This window comes from Penicillium cinerascens (assembly GCF_028974065.1).
Source record: "Penicillium cinerascens strain IBT 15544 chromosome Unknown contig_9_segment0_segment0, whole genome shotgun sequence".
In the NCBI taxonomy this organism is placed as follows: domain Eukaryota; kingdom Fungi; phylum Ascomycota; class Eurotiomycetes; order Eurotiales; family Aspergillaceae; genus Penicillium; species Penicillium cinerascens.
In genome coordinates this window covers 2,412,244-2,431,472 of record NW_026695296.1, presented here as the reverse complement: position 1 = coordinate 2,431,472, position 19,229 = coordinate 2,412,244, and the positions used below count along the sequence as shown (strand labels likewise).

Below are 19,229 nucleotides of genomic sequence, written 5' to 3'. Positions count from 1 at the left end.
TTTCTTGGTCACTATCTTTTCTTTTATTTACTTAATGTTAACGTCACCTGGACATGATGTGTTTATACCGTGGAGTCTGCAGGACGATGTACTGAGGTCGTAGAGAATGTACTGACAACGTTCGATTTATAGCCGGTGAGTAGCGGATGTTAAAGCCAAGTGCATAATCTTGGACGGTGGGGGAATGATGGTGGCTTGAAGAGGAATCCGGCACCCCTCTTGATCTAGATACCGTCATACCACAGGTCAATGTTGAGTGGCATGATCTCTATCTATTCTACAACACACCACACTCCATCACAATGCAGATCCATCAAGTTCTCGTCAACAATAGTATATTTCTAATGTCTATTTACATAGCAAGATGCAAGCAAACAGAATGACTGTTGACGTGCAAAAGGGTGTATCTCATGCAAAGAAAGAAACAGACAACACCTGATAAGCAAAAAAAGGGCCTCCCTCGTGTACAGCGAGGGTAAATCATGATTTATATACTGGCTCGTCGGGGAGCCATCGTCCGCTGCAACTTGCGCTTCTCCTCGGTCTCCTCGGGGATCGGGAGAGACCCTTCATTCTTCAGCTTGTCGAGGAACTCTTTACCATAGGCATAGCCGACTTGGTAGATCTCGTCAAACTTGCCGAAATCCAGTGTTCCATAGGGATCGATGGGAGGACGCATGTACAGACAGCCGGGGGTGTTCTTGGCACGCTCAAGGTTGTCAATAGAGGAGACGTATGCGAGACGGGCTTGGATCTCGGACAGCATAGGAGGGTTCGGGATCGAAGAGAAGGGGTTCCAGCGGTTGAAGGCGGTCCAGAATCCAGAAAGCGAGTCACCGTAGCCTTGGGGAGTGTTGTCGTCGATTGAGCCGACATCCACAGCGAAGATCACGTCTGCGCCGAGACTCTTCATGTGTGCCACGGTCAGGTTGTCGATGTACCCGCCGTCCAGAAGCATGCTCCCCTCGTCGCAAATGGGAGGAATGAGACCGGCCAGCGACATAGATGCGCGCACATACCGCCAGACATAGCCGGAGGAATGGTATTCGGCCCGGGAGCGGCTGATGTTGGTCGTGTTGCAGTAGAACTCGAGCCAGAAGTCTTCGATCTGACTATCGCCAAATGTCTTGAAAATGCCGCGGTTGAACTCGTGGCCCGTTGTGTAGGAGACACTTGGGTAGGTCAAGTCCAGTGCGAAGCGCCACATGCTACCCATGCGACCGGAGAACTTCTTCGCACGGCCGTACATGGGGACGACGTCGGCGTCGCGCGCGTATAGAGCACCGATGAAAGATCCAATAGATGTGCCGCCGATAATGTCAATCGGAATTCCAGCCTCTTCGAGAGCTTTGATCACGCCGACTTGGGAGATACCCCGGGCTCCACCGCCGCCTAGCACGAGCCCAACGGACTTGCCGCACAAGCGACGAGCTAGGCGGTGGAAATCACCCTTGAACGGAGTTTGTGGCGAGTATAAAGGCGTTTGTTGGATGCGACGAGAGGTATACTTCTGGATCTCAGCTTGCAGGATTTGAACGCGCTGCTTCAATACTGTGCCGAACTTCTTTGTCTGGGGATTAGAGGGCTCAGCGGTCAGACGGAGAGCCATTTGGATATGGTGATGGCCACCATTGATCCACACTCGGTTCTTCAGCCAGCGCCGGGTCAGACCGGGGGAGCAGTACCGCTCAGAATGCAACAAAACCAGTTCCTTGCGTGCTGTAGTCTTCATACCAAGTAGGAAACGCTCATATTCACCGATCCGAGGAGACCCTTCAGCGAGGCCAACCAGCAGGATGGAGTCAGCCTGTGCAATACAAGTCTGCGTCCACGGCGAGTTGACATTGGTGTCGGCGATGTACAATACTAGACCGTACTTCTCCTCAAGATCAGCCAGGTACTGAGACAGTTTGAGTTTTCCCATCTTGCTAAACGCATGTCGGCCTAAATGGTTCAAAATCGCGGCTTGGTTGAGGGAAGTAACGCCTCGAGTCACGCCAATCTGGTGCAGTGCATGGAGCAAGCGATGCCCAAATTCAACCACAGGAACACCCGCAGTGACCGGGAGAATTGCGACGGTGCGGAGGTTGACGGTAGAGGTCGCAGTCTGGACGCCACCAACATGACCTTGTTCAAGGCCCTTGTCAGACATGGGGTGCTCCACCAAATCGCGCATCCGCTGGGCAATCAATTTGGAAACTTGGATAGTGATGCCCGGGTGTTCCTGCGCGAGACTATTGAACAGCGAGCGAGGGAATTTGGCCAGCTCAGTGTCACGAATAGCATGAAGTGTAGCAGGGCGAGTAGACTCTGTCATAACCTCGAGCTCGCCAACACTCTCACCCTGACCGTATTCGCTAATGACAGACATCTTGCCATTTGAATCCTCCAGAACGGACCTCAGACGGCCGTTGAGAACCAGATAGATTGCGTCACTTTCGTCTCCTTGGTGGTAGATCACCTGGCCTGCGTTGACCTGCACCCACTCGAGAGCAAAATCAATATGAAGCAGCAGGCGTGGCAGCAGACTAGTCAATCGCTTGCCCAGTGTCAACAAGGCAATAGGGTAGCGATCAGCAATACGCTCGAGAGATGAACGTGGAAGGAATCCCACATAGACATCAGTCTTAGCAACGACGTCTGTATAGGAGCGATAAGAGGCAAGACCACCAACGTATCCGTGGATTCCGCCTGGTTTGATCAAATAGAGAGACTTGCGCGACTGGGGTTTGCGGCGGGAGTCACTCGTGCCGTTGCCCGAAGTCCGAGAAGATCCGGTGGTGGTGCGCCGGAGCTTGGGGAATAGCTCTTCCTGGGCCGAGCCCGACGGACGAGAAGTTCCAACTAAATCATCACCACGCTCGTTGATCGGAATACCTACATCCAAGAAACCATCAATCACGTAGTACAGACCCGGGTGACGCTCGCCCTGCTCGACAAGAACCGAGCCCTGAGGGAAGTAAACCACCTCGATGTCATAGCGTAGGTCTTCACGGAGATTGACGACCGGGGACGTTCCACCGGCACTTGTCACAGACATGGACATCATAGACTCGGTCTCACCATCGGCGGATCCTTCGTAAGGGTCGATGAACCCGAATGCATTGGAGAAAACGGCCTTCTGTCGGCGCGAGTCGTAGGAAAGTAACCTCGGGGAAGCGTCGCCAGACACATTGTTACTCTTTCGCAAAGAATCGCTGGTGCCCTCGGTCAAGCCAATGCCTTTCATAATACAATCCAGGATGGAATCGCGGAAGAGAGTGTCCTCGTCTATCGAATCTTTGCGCTGGAAAGTCAACGGCCGGCCATCCATCATGTTAGAGGGGCGGAACAGAGGGCGTTCACGCTCAGTCAAGGGACTTGAAATTTGCGGTCCTAGGTGGTCATATCGTGGTCCGAACCGGGAGAGCTGAATGGTAGAAAGCAAATCACCAGGACTAACTCCGCCAGTGTCGCGATCATTGAAGCCACTTGATTGCTGTAGTGGTTGCCTTTGAGTTGTGGGTGTAAGGGCAACAGGCCGGCGTTCGCTGGCCAGACGGGCTTGCAAAACGGCATCCTTTTTGAGAGAACTGCTCGAGCGCCGCCGGCCGGCTGACGGGTTGTGAAGGGCAATACCCTTGCAAACTTCCTCCGGACCAAGGCGGTCTCGCTCTCGCATAAATTTATCCTTGAGACGATCAAGGGCGCTTCCTCGAAGGTCGTTGGGCAGATCCCAGCTGGTGAACTTGGTCATCTGCTTCTCGATACCCAGAACGTCTGTGGTCAAGCCCAAGTAGGAGTGGGCCGTTGCGAATGTTACGCGTTGAAGGCGCGTCAAGATAACCTGTACAATATGGGCCGTCGCTCGTGGGTAAACCCGGGTTAGACGGCGGAAAGCACTGGCAGGGATGATGGCAATAGTCGTATCCACTGTAGCACGGGCGACGATGTCTGGGTGGACCGACTTTTTGCGTCTCTTATTTTGTCTGATCTCCGGCTGTGGATGGCGATGGGGCATGCTGTGGCTTTCTCCGAGGTGCAGTGGAGGGACGAACGGTAGAGAGACTGGATGGCCATTGGTAGGCGTCGGTGAGCCAAGATCTCTCGCAGTGGTCGGGGGGCTGTCAATAACCCCAACGCTAGGGCTGACAGGTATAGATTCAGGAGCTCGAGCGTTCATGGGCTCCACACTAGAGGTGCTGGAACTGGAGCTCCGCGATGTGCGGAGTTGAATATCCTCGGTGAACAGCGACAGGATGGAGAACAAAGACGACATGGACGCGCCATTCTTTACCTCTGTCAGTAGCTGGTAGCCCTGCCGGCCGTGCAAGGGATCTCCCTCTTCGTCAGACGTGACGTCGTCCAAGTGTAGGTCCTCCTCCGCAGTCGTCTTTCCCTCCCGGGTCGACTTGACGAAGATCTGAACCAGTCCGTCCACCACTAAGCAAAAGCCTTTTTCTTCTTCCAGCATGAGAGTTTCTCCGGCAATTAGCTTTCTCGTCTGCATAGTCCGCGTCAACTCGTGGAAGACCGGCCGCTCGAGATAGCCGAACACCTTGATGGCGCTGAGGAATTCATCGAGGTAGTTGGCCAGACCGGGCTTGGAGTCGCCTTCTTGGATATCGGGGAAGAGATCTATCTGAGCTTCTTTGCGTTGGGGCTCCGGAGGTAAACGGCTGTACATGTTCAAGAACCGGTATCGAATAAACCAGCTGACGGTCGAGACCAGGACCAGGACGATCAACATGCTAGGAAGAAACTATTGATTAGCTACCAGCGACGGCAAAATCAACCAGAAAGACCTACAGGGTGGTGAAATTCATGGTGAAAGTCAAACTCATGGAGAAAAGCGTGAAGAGCCATGTAGGAACCGTGATAGTCGAGAAGGTAATGAGCCAGTACAGGCCGCGGGGGACAACCTGAAAGGCAAAGGTCAAAACCCAACCGATCCACCCCGCCATAGTTGAAGGAGTCGGGGGGAGGAGGGGCGGGGAGGAAGAAGCAACGGCGGATAAAGCGGTTGACGAGAGGCGCGTAGAGGGTGAGGTCGCCGTGGTTGCAGCCGTTAGGCTGAGGGCGAGGGACGGAGCCAATCCGTTCGCCATGGTTGGAGGGGTGGGGCTCCGCTTTTGCCTGAACTTGTTTTTGGCCAGGGCCCGTCAAAGCGAACTTAATCCCGAGCCTTTGGGCCAAGTTAGGCGCAGCATCGGAAACGTGCGGGCCCTGTCATCGGTGGATGGAGGAGAAGGGAGTGAGGGGAGAAGTTGGCCCGAGCAGGGGATGCATACGGCCTTCCCGAGGCAGGCGGTGCAGATCCCAGTACTTTCATTCTGGGTAGCGAAAGCAAGATACTGTCCCATGGAATGGCCTGAGGGAAGTTTGGGGCGAAACGTGCTCCACTAAAGGTGTCTCGTAGGTTAGCCTGTTGCTGGGACCGTTTGGAAGAGTTGGGCCTCGTTTCTACGGTGTACTGGGCCGGTCTCAATCGCGCGCCGCTACTGCAACACCATGCCAATTCATTTATTCAATGTGCTTATTATTCAGCGGTCCCCTAGTGTCCACTTTATAGATCTAGATCCTGATATCCCTGCCTTGGTGGGCAATCGTATGCATAATTTGAGCTGCAACCAGCCCTGACTACGGCTAATCGCCGCGATATATATATACATAGTCCATTTGCATGCGTTGGCTTCGAACACTGATCGGTGGGATCACCCTGGAACTGGAACCCTGAGTTGTACGAAAGGATGACAATATAATTAAAAAGACCCGAAAGACATAACGAACATAACGTGCAACCGCTACCCACTATATCGAAACGAACATGTAGTTGCCATGCACCTGGCACCGGCCCGAGCTCCGGGCGGCGTTGTCGCGCGGCTGAGGCCAACTTCAATTGTTTCTCCGCGCTTTCATGGTCCCCCTCACTCCGTTCCCTCACCACCTTCTGCTCTTCTTCATCCATCTTGCTCTCCTCCCTCTTGCTTTCATTGAATTGGTGGTCCTGGTCTATAGACCTGTCGCGGTCATGTTTCAGGTTTGCTTCCTCCGCCCCCCAGCCTCGGTCTTGATTGCTGATCTGTTCAGCGCTTCCGCGACGCCATCGACTCTCGGATAGCAGAGGAACAGGCCCGCCAGAAAACCGCCCAGGACAATATCTCTCGGTCCAAGTCCGCTCGTCGTCCGGCCGCCAGTACCAACTCCCCCGGCCAACGGCCTCTCCCCAGACGAAACAGTGGCACCCCCGTTCGCGGACCCGACCCCAACGAATTCGAGGCTGAGTTTACCATCGGTGACGATGAGGAATCCAGTCGCTCGGGCACCCCTCGCCCGGAGACCTCCGACTCCGTTTCAGAAATGAACCCCCCGGCGGAAGGCAACAGCGCGGAGAAGGTGGAAGGCTCGACTACCACAGACTCAACGGAAAAGAAGACCGGCTCGGGAGCGGACAGGGAATCCAGCGATCAGAAACCTTCCGAACTACCGGCAGATGTCAAAGCCCGATTACGGAGGCTCGATAAACTCGAATCGCGATACCATGGTATGCCGTCACGCGACAGAATGCGACAAAAGGAAGACGGATAAGACTAACCGCATCGTGTTTAGAACTCCTCAAAGCGTACCGTGTTGCGCATTCACGCGTCCTTTCCATTGAACCGTTCGAAGCTGCCCTCCGCGAAAACACTCCGCTCACCTCGATCGGCGAACCGAAGGCGCTGACCGAGTATCTGAACCAGATGTCACTCAAGAGCGATATGGTGGTGGAGGAGCTCAAGCGCGTCACGACCGACCGAGACGGCTGTAAAAAGAAGATGGAAGAGGCACAAAAGTCCGCCAAGGATGCATGGGACGAGGTTGCTGGGCTCAAAAAGCAGGCGTCTACGAAGCAAGAAAAGAAGTCACCCGACGAGACTAAGGAGACCAGCGAAGAGTTCTTCTCCTTCGACAGTGAGATTCCTCGACTGGAAGGAGAACTGAAGGAAAAGCAAGAGGAGGTGGACACTCTCAAAACCGAAGTCGAAAAGCTCAAGAAGGACATGTCCGTCACGCGCGAGTCCACGGAGGGAATGGTTCAGAACCTGGAGACTTCGACTCGGGAGCTTGTTGAGTTGCGCGAAACCAAGGACAAGCTGGACGCGGAGATTGAAACCCTGAAGGCTTCGAAAGGCGAGGTCGATGAGCTAAAGACCAAGCTTGCCGCAGCGGAATCGTCGCTTGAAAAGACCGCTGCGGAGGCTGAGAAGCTCAAGAGCGAGCTCAAGGAGAAGAGCGACGAAATCGAGAAGCTACAGGCCCAGGCTGCTGATGCCGAGAAGACCAACAAGGCTGAGCCAAGTCCCGAGTTGGTGTCCCAACTCGAAGAGGCCAAGAAGGACATGGATGCCAGCGAAAAGAAGCTGGGTGTTGTGCAGGGTCTGGTGGACAGCCTTCGTTCTCAGCTTAAGGACACCGAATCGAGCGTGTCGGACCTGAAGGCAGAGATCAGCGAAAAATCGGAGAGCTCTACCAAGCTTCAAAGCATTGTCGATTTCGTGGACGAGAACTTGAAGGATATCACTGCCTGGAAATCCGCCAAGGAGAATGTCTCTGCTGGAAAGAAGGCCGATTTCGACGAGATCCGCAAGAGCCTTGCCCCTGCTGAAAAGTCCACTGAACCGAGTACAACTGCTGCCGAGGAAGAGCCCCAACCTGCCGCAGCAACTGGAGCTGCCGGTGGCGGCGGCGGCGGCGGCGGAAAGAAGAAGAACAAGAAAAAGAAGAAGGGTGGTAACGCAGCAGCAGAATCCACGAAGCCCGCGGAGCCTACCTCCAAAGAGCAGCCATCTCCGGCAGAGCCTTCCCCGGCTGCCGCAGATCTTGAAGAACTCAAGGAAAAGATTGAATCCCTCACCAAACAACTATCCGAAAAAGAAACGGCCATCGATCGCCTTAGCGCTAAGCTTAAGGGTGAAGATGACCTCAAGGAGGAGATTGAGTCCCTACGTGATGATCTGATCAACGTTGGACAAGAGCACGTTACAGCCAAAGACAAGATCAAGGAGCTCACAGCTGAGAAGTCCGCTTTGGAAGAGACCATCGGCAAGCTGGAGAAAGAGCTCGTCGAAATCCGTACCAGCCACTCCTCAAACACCGCCGACTCGGAGAAGGTGCACAACGATCTCAAGGATGAATTTGAGCGTGTCAAGGTCCGCGCCGCCACCCTAGAGACGGACCTGTCCGCCGCGCAGCAGCTCGCAGCCACTCGGTTCAAGGATCTCACCGACCTGCGTGAAACCCTCCAGAAGATCCAGCCCGAGTTGCGTAACCTGCGAAGCGAATCGTCCGAACTGAAGACCATAAAGGAGACTCTTAGCGGAAAGAACACCGAGTTGCGGGCGCTTGAAGCCAAGCATGAGGATCTGCGACAGGAGTTGAAGACCACCAAGAATCGGATCACAGAGCGAGACTCTGAAGTCAACACCTTGAATAAGAAGGTTCGTCAAGAGACGGACAGCCGTCTCAAGGCGGAGGAGAATCTCACCGTTGCGCAGTCCAACCTGCGCACCGCCGAGACTAAGAAGCAGGAGGCAATCAATGCCAAGGATAAGACTGCGGCAGACCTCACGAAAGCACAAGACGGGCTCAAGAGCACCCGCTCCAAGATGCGTGAGATGGAGGAGCAGATGTCCCAACTGACCAAGGAACTGGAAAGCCTCCGCGAAGAGACCCAGTTGAAGACTGCTCAGGCCGCCAGCGCACAGAGTCTGATGAACAACATGCGTGATCAGACGTCCGAGGTCGCCATGCAGATGAAGGAGGCACGCGAGAAATGCGAGAGTCTAGAGGAGGAGCTCTCCGATGCTCACCGTCTGCTGAGCGAGCGTACGCGCGAAGCCCAGACCATGCGCGGTCTTCTCAACGACATCGAGAGCCGCGCCGAGGCCAAGGTGCGTGACTTCAAGGAGCGCATGGAGGCAGCCATTGAAGAGCGAGACCGCGCCGAAGATGAGGCCAGCACCCAGGGCCGTCGCCGGGCACGAGAGCTTGAAGAACTCAAGGCCAAGATCCGCGAAGCCGAACGGGCACTCCGCACCGTCGAGCACGACAAGGAAGAGCTTGAAGACTCTCAGAAAGATTGGCGTCGTCGTCGTGACGAACTAGAGGAGATTTCCGAAAAGTCTACCCAGGAAGTCAACGAGATCCGGGAAGCCATGGCCGGCCTGCGCGAGCAACTCGACGAGAGCGAGAAGCAAGTGCGCGACCTCGAGAAAGAGAAGGCCGAGTTGCGCCGCTCAGTCGAAGAGACCAACAACCGACTAGAAAAGTTGCGACGATCGCACAAGACGCTCGGCGAAGACGTCCGTTTGCGCGGACTGGATTCTGGCCGGCAATCGTCACGGTCATCCATCGATTCCGGATCTCGACGTGGTCTTGCGTCTCCGGTCGCTCAGGATCGCAGCACCTCCAGCCGCCGGAGCGAGACCCCCTCCGGTGGAGCCAGCGGCGGGTCCATTGACTACATGTACCTGAAGAACGTCCTGCTACAGTTCATGGAGCAGCGGGACAAGAACTACCAGAAGCAGCTGATCCCCGTATTGGGAATGCTGCTTCATTTCGACCGGTAAGCCTGAACTACCTACCGCTGGGTGATTACATACTGACTGGCGCAGAACGGACGAGCAAAAGTGGATGTCGGCCATCATGTCCAAGTGATCGCCCTCGATGAAGACCCTGCACATTTGATTCTCGCTCTGTACAATACCACCCGTTGCCATAGTATTTATAGCACTCTCCACCGAGATAATACCCCGTTATTTCTCTTCCCACGATCCCGTAGACAGCTACAGCAGCTATCCCGAGTCATTTCAATTGGTCAATGTGGGTCATGTCATATCTCCGGACCGAACATGTCAAAATCCTTGCTTTCTTACGCCCTGTGACTTGCGTCCTACACAATTCCTCCATCCCTGCCAATTCCACCATGGCCGACGCACCCACGATCCGCCTCGCTACGGCAGAGGGTAAAATATCCCCTTACCGCTTGGCGTACCGCGCATCTATATCACCGGCCCCACTAACAACGTGGTAGACGTCCCACTCATCCTCCAATTCATCCGCGAACTCGCCGACTACGAAAAGGCCCTACACGAAGTCGAAGCCACCGTCGAATCCCTAACCGCAACCCTCTCCTTCCCCAACGACCCACCCAAGCGCGGCTCCGTCTACACCGCCCTCATCACACCCCCGGCCGATGCCAACAATCCCACCCCGAGCCCCGTGGGAATGGCCCTGTACTTCTACAACTACTCGACATGGCGCTCTGCACCGGGAATTTACCTTGAAGACTTGTACGTGCAGCCTGCCGCCCGCGGCCGGGGGTACGGGTTTAAGTTGTTGAAGTATCTGGCGAAGCAGGTGCTTGAGGTACTGGGACGGAGATTGGAGTGGAGTGTGTTGAAGTGGAATACGCCTTCGATTCAGTTCTATGAACAGGTTGGGGCTAAGGGGATGGAGGAGTGGATGAAGATGATGGTTGAGGGGGATGCGTTGGGGAAGTTGGCGGAAGGTGTTTAGATGTTGATTGAATGTTGACTATTGACTATTGGCTTGATTAGATATGATCAAAGTTCACCTCCACTTCAACGCTCCATTCAATATGATCAATACATCAGTGGCGCAAACGGGACAAGGCGTGCAAAAGCTTGCGCACAATTATGGCTAATCGGCAGGTGGGGTCAAAAATAGACCCATGCGAAAATCGAGTTCGTCCGGTGATCTAACTTGGGCCTCGCAACCCTTGGACCGCTTCAGCCTCAAGCACCACTACTACAACCACAGACTCCTCGGTTACAGTAGCCGACCGCGAAAACGTAAGACGGATATTTACAACCGCTGCGCGACGGGGTCTCCGTTCCTGGCCGGGCACCAACGAGGCTTTGACAATGGGGCCAAAACAGGCTTGGCGGGGACCCTGACTCGCCCCGAATTGGAGCCTCTATACGCGCCAGACCATATATAGGAAGGCGTGCGGACATAATCCCTTTTTCTATCGGCCAGTCCAAGCCTGGAATCGGACTAAGCGGAGATGTAATTTCCTTTATAGGGGATTGACACTCCCGCTGGACTTTTGCGTCTGCGGCCATCCTTCGTTTTTTCCCCACCGCAGACAATATGCGCGGATCCCGGTATATTCAGCTGGCCGTCGCCAGTCTATGGACGACGCGGGCTCAAGCCGCAAACGACACAAGTTATGATCCTTCGTTAAACTTCCGACCAAACAACGTAACCGAGAATGGACTCTACCATTGGATCGGATCGTGAGTTCGCGGCTTGCTCATCATGAGATCCATGCTAATCGAAACAGGTACTATAACGGAACCACTCGAATCGAATTCACACCGTTCGGAGGCCTCTCATCGGATGATGCCGACGATGAATTCTGGGAATCTTGTCCCAAGCTGCGCGGCAAGACGATCACAACCAACTACAACACGCTCCTTGCAGTCACCGAGTCCGGCGAATACAACCTCGGCAATAACCCGATCAATGCCTACCTGACCACCTGGGCTCCCGATTTCAATTTCAACTCTTTACTGGAAACGGAAACGATGGCAGTCATGCCGATCAACTATGCCTTATTCTCGGCCAAGTCAGTCCCTTTCTCTCAATGAACATGCGCCTGAATACTAATGCCATCTAGTCCTATGTATACTTTCGACGACATTCTTTACGTGAAAAACAATTTCAACTTCACACTCGCCGCGACCAAGGCGGCCCCGTATAATCTCTCGAGTACACTATCCGAATATTATGGAGACGGAGCTCTCGATTTCAACATGACCAGCTGCGACGGCAAAGACACCGTCGAATGGGGTGGTTACCTGATCAACGAACTCTGGTGGAAGAGACCCAGCTACAACCATTCTTATCCCGACCCTGTTCTCAGCCTGCAATTCGACGGCCAGACTGCCAACCTGACGGTGGATGGTTACTACCTGGCAGAACCGAAACCGGCCGGACATAACACCTTTGACACTGTCAACGTCGAGGTTCCAGGCACGATGAAGATCTCGTTTTTGGGAAGAATTGACAGTTATCATTCCGACGTTCTTGTGAATGATAGCTCAACCCCAACTTGGAAGAGGTCCGTCGGCTTCAATAACAATACCTTGAATGTTGGGGACACGAGCTCGAGTGGAGCTCCTAGTCAACAATTTGGGACTTGGGGGATTGCTCTTGGAGCCTTGATCTCTCTCGCTACGTTGTATATCTAATGTACTAATACTTAATGTAACTGTCACCGACGTTGATGAATCTGACGATTTTCACTGGACTGTGATTTTTACACTCTCAAAGCACATAAACTAATTTCTTCCCAAGTGCACGACCATTCCGAACAAGGTCAACACCTTCCAGAATACCCTCAAGACCCCCATTTCTCACCTCCACAGGCATCAGCCGAATCTTCCCCAACGGGATCATCTGCTCCACACACCGATAAAAATACGCCATAAACTCCCTATCCACAGCCGATGGCTCCCAAGTCCGATTCAGACCGTACTCCTCATTAACGATTGTAAACCGTCTCCCAAAGCAAGTATAAACCATACTCCACTCCGCACGAACGACAGCTGTCTCGGGGATCATTCTCGGAGGCGGCGGGAGATTCTTCACCGGCATCAGAGAGGCATAGTAGAAAGTCCAGGGAGCGTTTTCTTGCCCGGCGCGTAGCGGGGGCGCGAAGCACTGGTAGCAGAAGGCGGCGGCTCTGTCTGTGGAGATACAGTCTAGAATTACCGATAAACCGCAATCTTCAATGTGGCGGCGGACTTGCCGGATTGCGTCGACGTGGTTGTAGTCGATTACTTGGTCTGCGCCTAGGGAGCGGAGCCAGGGGATGTTCTTTTCGGAGCAGGTTGTTATCACTTTGAACCCGGATCTGTTCAGTTGGTTAATGTGTTACTTGAGGATTGGCGTCGGCTGCTTACAGCTTGGCCAGCTGGATCGCCAGACTTCCAGTTGCGGTGCTCCCGCCGTATATCAGAATAGTTTGGTCTGTGTGAACCGATGTGTTACAGGGGACGGGCAGTGGCAGATTCTGATAGAGTTGCTGTGCCGCCGTGCTAATACCCATACCAATTGTCGAGGCTTCGACGAACTCCAAGTCGGACGGCATATGAATCAAAAGGACCGCATCCGCAGTCAAATATTCGCGGAAAGCCCCAATTGAGTAGTTGGCGGCGTGGCCTTTTGACTTGTCAGTGGTCAAATTTTTTAAATGGCTCAGATGCCTTACATGCATGAACAAATCCAGCCACACGATCCCCCACGGATCTCCAGTTCTGAGCGCTTTCACCTATTTCTACTACCGTGCCGGCAAAGTCGAAGCCCATCCCAGCTCCAGGTCTTCCAAGGCCGTCCGGTGCCATCCAGTCAGATGGGTTTAGAGACACTGCTTGTACTCGGATTAATACCTCGCCAATTCCTGGCGATGGAATGGACAGGTCATTCACGACGTGTGCTTCGCCCGGGCCTTTCATGATTATGCCGGACTGGAGCTTGATTTCTGACATTTTGAATTATGCAATGAACAAGCTGTTTAATAGTGGATTATGATCCTAGTGGTAAATGCTCATGAAGTCTCTAAGCTTCACGGACCCTTGCAATCGATAAAAAAGAGTAGCGTATTGAAAATAAGTGAAGTTTGAACAGTGGCATCGCCTAGGCTATTGGAAGTGGCAAATTCGAGCAATTGAGCATGATTCCGCTTTACGGGCCTCGTGGTAGGCAGCATATACATCAACGAAACTACGTCAATGGAAGTCACGCCGATTGCCCCCCTCGAGAATCCAGGCGTGGCGACGGGTATCACTGGATAGGCTATCAATAGCCTATCGGACCTTATCGCGGGGACCGCACCATCGGGACCGCCGACAGGCCCTCTCCAAGGAAATTAAGCTCAGCGAATTTCACGAACCTATAGCCTATTCGGAAAGACGTATTCCCAGTGGTCTTATGGATTTTCAACGAGGCGCCAAGATGAGGAAAGCCCGTAGACCTATTGCTATAAAAGCAGGACACCCCTGTGCTTTGGATTAGATCACTTACCACCAAGCCCTCCAGTCATCATACTTCACGCGAAGAATACCGCATATATCTCCATAGCCTGAAGTGTCTGATCACAATGGAAGAACCAACCTACGACCCCAGGTTAGCTACCCTCCTCCCCCCGTACACGACTCATCGCTTCTAACGAAACCCAGCCGCCCAATGCCGGCAATCAATATCGCCTACCAATACAAACTAGACAACTGCCCTGGAAAAACCATCGTAGGACTCCGCATCGAGTTCAAACCCAACGGATCAACCCCTCCACACCGACACGGAGGCTGTTCAGTCTCCGCCTACTTGATCAGCGGCACACTGCTGAACAAGATGAATGACTCTCTCATGAAAGTGATCGAGACGGGCGGGACCTGGTACGAGGCGCCGGGTTGTCATCATCGGATCAGCGATAATGCGAGCAAGACTGAGCCTGCAACCTTGTTTGCTAATATGGTGGTGGATACTGATGTCTTCGAGAGGGATGGAATGGATGCACTGCTTCAGATTGACGAGGAGTATCGTTGAGAGTGTGTATTGTCAAATGGGAACTTTGAGTGTTTACAGAATGGAAGAAATACGGTTGTTTCCTTTCCCGACTGTTCGCATTTCTCCGGGTCCTTGAAAGCGTACAGCGTGGAAGGTGATACTCAGCAGCCGAGGAGTCGAAAGGGCTAGCCTGTAGTCACCTCTCCTTGGCAAACTGCAATTTCCTTCCACTCTCTCATCTTCGCTTCTGGGGACTCATCCATCAAAACGGTCCCTGCTGGTGATTTTATCGTTGACTCCACTACACCCAAATGCCCTACCTGAGATCTCATTCTATATTTGTACTTTATATCGAGTGTTCTTTCAGAGTATGTGATGAAGTCATTTTCAAAATCAAAAGTTCCAGAGGTGGTCAGTGGTCTCTGGCTGAGGTTCATCTTGAGAGAGAATCAAGTGAAAATAAGATTGAATTGACTAAAACACTAAAACCTAGGTGGCCTTCATATACCGGCTGTCTGAGTCAGTGGATCAATATCTTTCTCTATAACCACATCGCTCCTCCATTTCTTGAAAGCGCGAGTCTTGAGCCTCAATGCAAACATTCGATCGATCTCCATAGGCGACCGACCCTTCATCTCAGGCACCCAAATCCATGTCGCCGCGACGCCGACTGCTGCAAACCCAGCCATGACGAACCCAGTCTTAGCCTTAAGGTCACCTGCGCCCAAGTTGTACACATACGGTAGACTGATGGCGAAGACACCCTGAGCAATACTACTCACAAACCAGCCGATACCCTGGGTTTTGGCACGGAGTTGAAGAGATGAGGTTTCAGCCGCGACAACATGAGAGGCCGGCCATATACCCAAACCGCAGACCATGGTGACAACCATCATCGTCACTGAAGTGTACCAGATCGTGACAACTCCCTGGAAACATCCGGCAATGCCCATTGCCAACCAAAGAACGACTGTTGTCCCCAGACTGAGTAGTATCAGGAACCGTCTACCAAACCCGTTCAATGCCCACAAACTGCCGACGTTCGCAAGAAGACCGAGGCCAATTCCAAGGATAAGGAAAATGAGGCTGTTGGAGGAACTCATACCGACGATTTGTGCAAAGTAAGAGGCATTAGCCAACAGCTGTAGGCCGAAGAGCTGTGGCAGAATATTTGCCAACGCGACAATCAAGGTTCTGCGCAAGTTCATTCCCCGAAAGCAATCCATATAAGTGCTTGTACCCCGCTCCTCTTCCTCCGCCAGGATAGAAATCCGCAAGTCTTCGATAATGGCCTCGGAGTTCACACAGGGTCTTTCTAGTCGTTTCTGTGCTTTCAGAGCCTTGTCCACCCTCCCTCTTCTCATTAACCAAGTCGGGCTTTCCGGCAAGATAACGGCGAGGAGAAATGTAACTCCCGAGAATGGCCATTGCGAGGCAAAAGGGATTCGATAACTATCCTCGAAAGGTAATTTCAAAGAAGTATAGACCACAACCGAGCCAATAAGCTGACCCAGAAGAGTGAAGATTGGCATGAAGGCGATAATCGGTCCTCGGAGCAGGACGGGAAGGACTTCGGACATATAGGTCTGCACGGCGCACAGAAGGATACCGAGGCAAGTTCCTTGGAAAAACTTTCCGACAAAAAATACACCTCTTCGCGCGGTGATATCGTCAGGGCGATCAGCGACGTAGCAGATAGCAACAGCGATTGCTGATAGGAAGGCACCGACTGCGAGGGAAATCCGTCGTCCACCGCGATCTTGGAACTGGCCACAGAGTATAGATCCGATCATCATGCCGATTGGACTCGCGACGTTCCAAAGTGAGAGCCACATTGTCGGAATGATGTACCTCTTTCCGTATTGCTCGCCGAATTTGTGTCTGTAACCCCAAACGTTGTTAGTGGATGCCGGAGAACTAGAAAGTTCAAACGTACTGGAATGCAGGCATGGCCGAGACGGTTCCCACGATAACCAGATCATATCCATATAAAAGGATAGCAGAGCTCAATGCCAGACAATATAATATAACTCTGGGCCATTTCTTCACCGACTGCAAGAGTGGTACGTGCTTTGTCTGGGGATCGTTGTTCGGAGGCGCACGCGGCACATCTTCGACATATTCTTGAGTAGATTTTTCGTCTGAAACAGCCATGGTAGCTTCAATACACCCAATGCCAAATCTACGAATGCTACGAGCAATCCATCATGCTAAATACAAAGTCGCAGCACAGACGTTGAGGGGTAAGGTAGATCGCCAAGGTTTGCCGCTCAAAGGTAGTTTGAGTTTGGACATCAGGTGTATTATGTCTAAGCGAGCACTAAGATGGAGATAGAATAGGCTCCGTCGAATAAGAGCTTTTAGGGAGACGGCAAATTTCAAAGTTGATTCGGAATGACCAGCAGGGGTTCCCGAATCTAGTGCCAATCAGGAATGCGCAAGCCGATCACCCCGCACGCTTGCCAAGTAAAAATCCGGGGTTTTAGGTTGATTCACGAAACGCTCGGCACCAGCGTTGCAGCCAGCTGAGACCCATCGCGTCGAGACGATACGTTATCATGTGTAGGACCTCGATTGGGAGATCGCGGATAGTGGTGGTTTGCGACGTCGTAGGATTATTTGTTGTATGTAGGCTCCATTGAGTGTTGAAAGGGGCAGATATGACATAATACTTTTTGAATCCAAAGTCGCTGCACGTAAATAAACAGTATGAGTTTTGAGTGAGGATTGAGTTTGCAATGGTGTTCAGATGTTTGTGAGTGCTGGGAGTGCTGGGCGAGGGAACCTGAGTTGGGGTCACATCGAGCGGGGGCGATTTACCGCCCGTCTTCAGCCCCTCATTGGTTCTGAACCATTCGGGTTATCGAGAATACTTTCTCAAGTTATTCAAAAGTGTAAAAATATCGGCGTGCTAGTCCATTTCTCGTTCGCTTACTCGCTTAGGATCTGGAGGAAATCGGAAATGCATACCCGTTCCCTTTGCCAGTCGCTCACGCGCCGTGGACTAACTCACGGCATATCGTTCCCCGCAATGTCATCTCCCGATGGAAGTGCACCGCTTTGGTCTTCATTGGATGAATGAGCTATTGGGTCGTTGTAAGGATAACAAGTGCTCGTCAATGAAAATGACGGATCTCGATAAGATAATGCTTGATCTCTTCGAGAAGCCTTCTCTCTAAGCAGGCTTTGGGTAGGGAGGGGACCTCGAGTACCGTCAAACTCAAGATCTTCTCTTTGACTGGTGGTGCAGAACTGATCTGGAGAAAAATGAGCAACTATATCTCCATCTTTGGTTTCTTTCCAGAATGCCCAGGGTTCCTTACCATATTGGCTTGTCACTTCTCTAATCGGAGCACCATCTTTTACAGACCACCTGATAAAATGCCATGAACCCCGCCAGCTCTACTGGTGGGTTGTCATAGTCGATGTAGCCACGTCTATCCCGAATGAGCTGCATCACGGCTCGCATATTGTACGAGCATGAAAGTGGCAGCGAATCAATATGGTCAGGTACAAAGCGCTCCAGATGGTCGTGCGCAACGTCAACCATCATCCTGGCTAATGTGTCCAATGCAGAATGTGAATAGTCTTGGATTATTGACTGAGAGGGAGCGGTATCCACTTTCTGACTTAAGATGGATTGATGTAATCGAATCAGGGATCTTTATTATATGAGCTGCATGCTGACCACATTGAAGGATTGCTAGACTTACCGAATGATAATTCCATTGGCGCCGCACCGATGCGATTCCACAGGATGATTCATCAAAATCGATAAAAATTCTCGGAGCCTCTCATCCAACTCTCTGATCTCGGCAAATTGGACTTGATCAGTTCTGGTGATGATGGTTTCAACCTGGGCCAGCAAATATACCGCCTGGGCCTGGCGCCCAAAGCCGCTCACATCACTTAAATGCATATCGCCGACCGTAGGGACCTTTATCTGATCGTCTGATCCAAAAGAATGGTCACAAATCAGATCAGATGGCAATTCCGTCTCTCGACTGGGCAATTGCGACAGTGGGCGCAGGTTTCCCGACGGACATTCGTGTGAGATCAGACTTCGAAAATATTAGTCTTCACTCTTTATCCCACGGTTCCAGGAAAAGCAGAGTCAACATACCGTTCTAAGATAATTATGCCCCACCAAATGTTTCTTTCTTCAAGTGCCTTCAGCCCCGGGGCAGGATGTCTGTTGGATCTCTCTTTTGAGCTCTGATCATAGTTGATTCCAAGTATAGACGCCATTTGCGTACAGGCTCCAGTTGACAGGTATGCTGCATATGGCCGGCCACGTGTATATTCAAATGAAGCCAAGAGGAGACCTGTTTGTATGAGACCCTTGGATGGGTAGGCCGTAGCCTGTGCTCGAGCCAAGAGCATCTTTAACTCCAGATATAAGGTCTGTGGGGATATTACTTGGGTCACTGTATCTGGATCAGGTTTTAGTGTTACCAAATACATGGCCAGCACTAAGAGGGAAAAGTCCATGGGAGGATAGCTGTCCTGATGCATTGCATCCATCTCATCAAGTAGCACACGGGAGACGACTGGAAGCCATCGATGGTAGCTTTCAAAATACTGGTCACAGACACCTGAGAATGACTGGCCAGTGATGTGGAAAATGTGCAAGACCTGGAGATGAAGTGCGCAGTCGAATGGAAGTGGTGGATCAG

General features: G+C 52.4%; 7 protein-coding genes across 7 annotated transcripts; 4 read left to right on the top strand and 3 right to left on the bottom strand.

Moving 5' to 3' along the window:
• Positions 1-487: 487 nt before the first annotated feature.
• nte1 (lysophospholipase) lies at positions 488-5,087 on the bottom strand (the record flags this gene model as incomplete). The annotated part of the gene is made up of 2 exons (XM_058454828.1): positions 488-4,730; positions 4,789-5,087. The coding sequence occupies 2 exons, from the start codon at positions 5,085-5,087 to the stop codon at positions 488-490; spliced, it is 4,542 nt and encodes a 1,513-aa protein (XP_058307077.1).
• An 809-nt stretch (positions 5,088-5,896) lies between these two features.
• On the top strand, positions 5,897-9,675 carry N7498_007765 (putative vesicle-mediated transport protein (Imh1); the record flags this gene model as incomplete). Its single annotated transcript, XM_058454827.1, has 4 exons — positions 5,897-6,019; positions 6,070-6,523; positions 6,589-9,583; positions 9,633-9,675. 4 exons carry the CDS (start codon positions 5,897-5,899, stop codon positions 9,673-9,675), a joined length of 3,615 nt encoding a protein of 1,204 aa, XP_058307076.1.
• A 268-nt stretch (positions 9,676-9,943) lies between these two features.
• Positions 9,944-10,536, top strand: N7498_007764 (GNAT family N-acetyltransferase; the record flags this gene model as incomplete). The annotated part of the gene is made up of 2 exons (XM_058454826.1): positions 9,944-9,983; positions 10,052-10,536. The coding sequence occupies 2 exons, from the start codon at positions 9,944-9,946 to the stop codon at positions 10,534-10,536; spliced, it is 525 nt and encodes a 174-aa protein (XP_058307075.1).
• Positions 10,537-11,133: 597 nt separating this feature from the next.
• On the top strand, positions 11,134-12,236 carry N7498_007763 (uncharacterized protein; the record flags this gene model as incomplete). The annotated part of the gene is made up of 3 exons (XM_058454825.1): positions 11,134-11,279; positions 11,327-11,611; positions 11,663-12,236. 3 exons carry the CDS (start codon positions 11,134-11,136, stop codon positions 12,234-12,236), a joined length of 1,005 nt encoding a protein of 334 aa, XP_058307074.1.
• A 76-nt stretch (positions 12,237-12,312) lies between these two features.
• N7498_007762 (zinc-binding alcohol dehydrogenase family protein) lies at positions 12,313-13,535 on the bottom strand (the record flags this gene model as incomplete). The annotated part of the gene is made up of 3 exons (XM_058454824.1): positions 12,313-12,901; positions 12,951-13,209; positions 13,259-13,535. 3 exons carry the CDS (start codon positions 13,533-13,535, stop codon positions 12,313-12,315), a joined length of 1,125 nt encoding a protein of 374 aa, XP_058307073.1.
• A 611-nt stretch (positions 13,536-14,146) lies between these two features.
• Positions 14,147-14,592, top strand: N7498_007761 (cupin domain-containing protein; the record flags this gene model as incomplete). The annotated part of the gene is made up of 2 exons (XM_058454823.1): positions 14,147-14,172; positions 14,226-14,592. The coding sequence occupies 2 exons, from the start codon at positions 14,147-14,149 to the stop codon at positions 14,590-14,592; spliced, it is 393 nt and encodes a 130-aa protein (XP_058307072.1).
• Positions 14,593-15,053: 461 nt separating this feature from the next.
• Positions 15,054-16,707, bottom strand: N7498_007760 (uncharacterized protein; the record flags this gene model as incomplete). Its single annotated transcript, XM_058454822.1, has 2 exons — positions 15,054-16,434; positions 16,490-16,707. 2 exons carry the CDS (start codon positions 16,705-16,707, stop codon positions 15,054-15,056), a joined length of 1,599 nt encoding a protein of 532 aa, XP_058307071.1.
• Between the last annotated feature and the right edge of the window lie 2,522 nt (positions 16,708-19,229).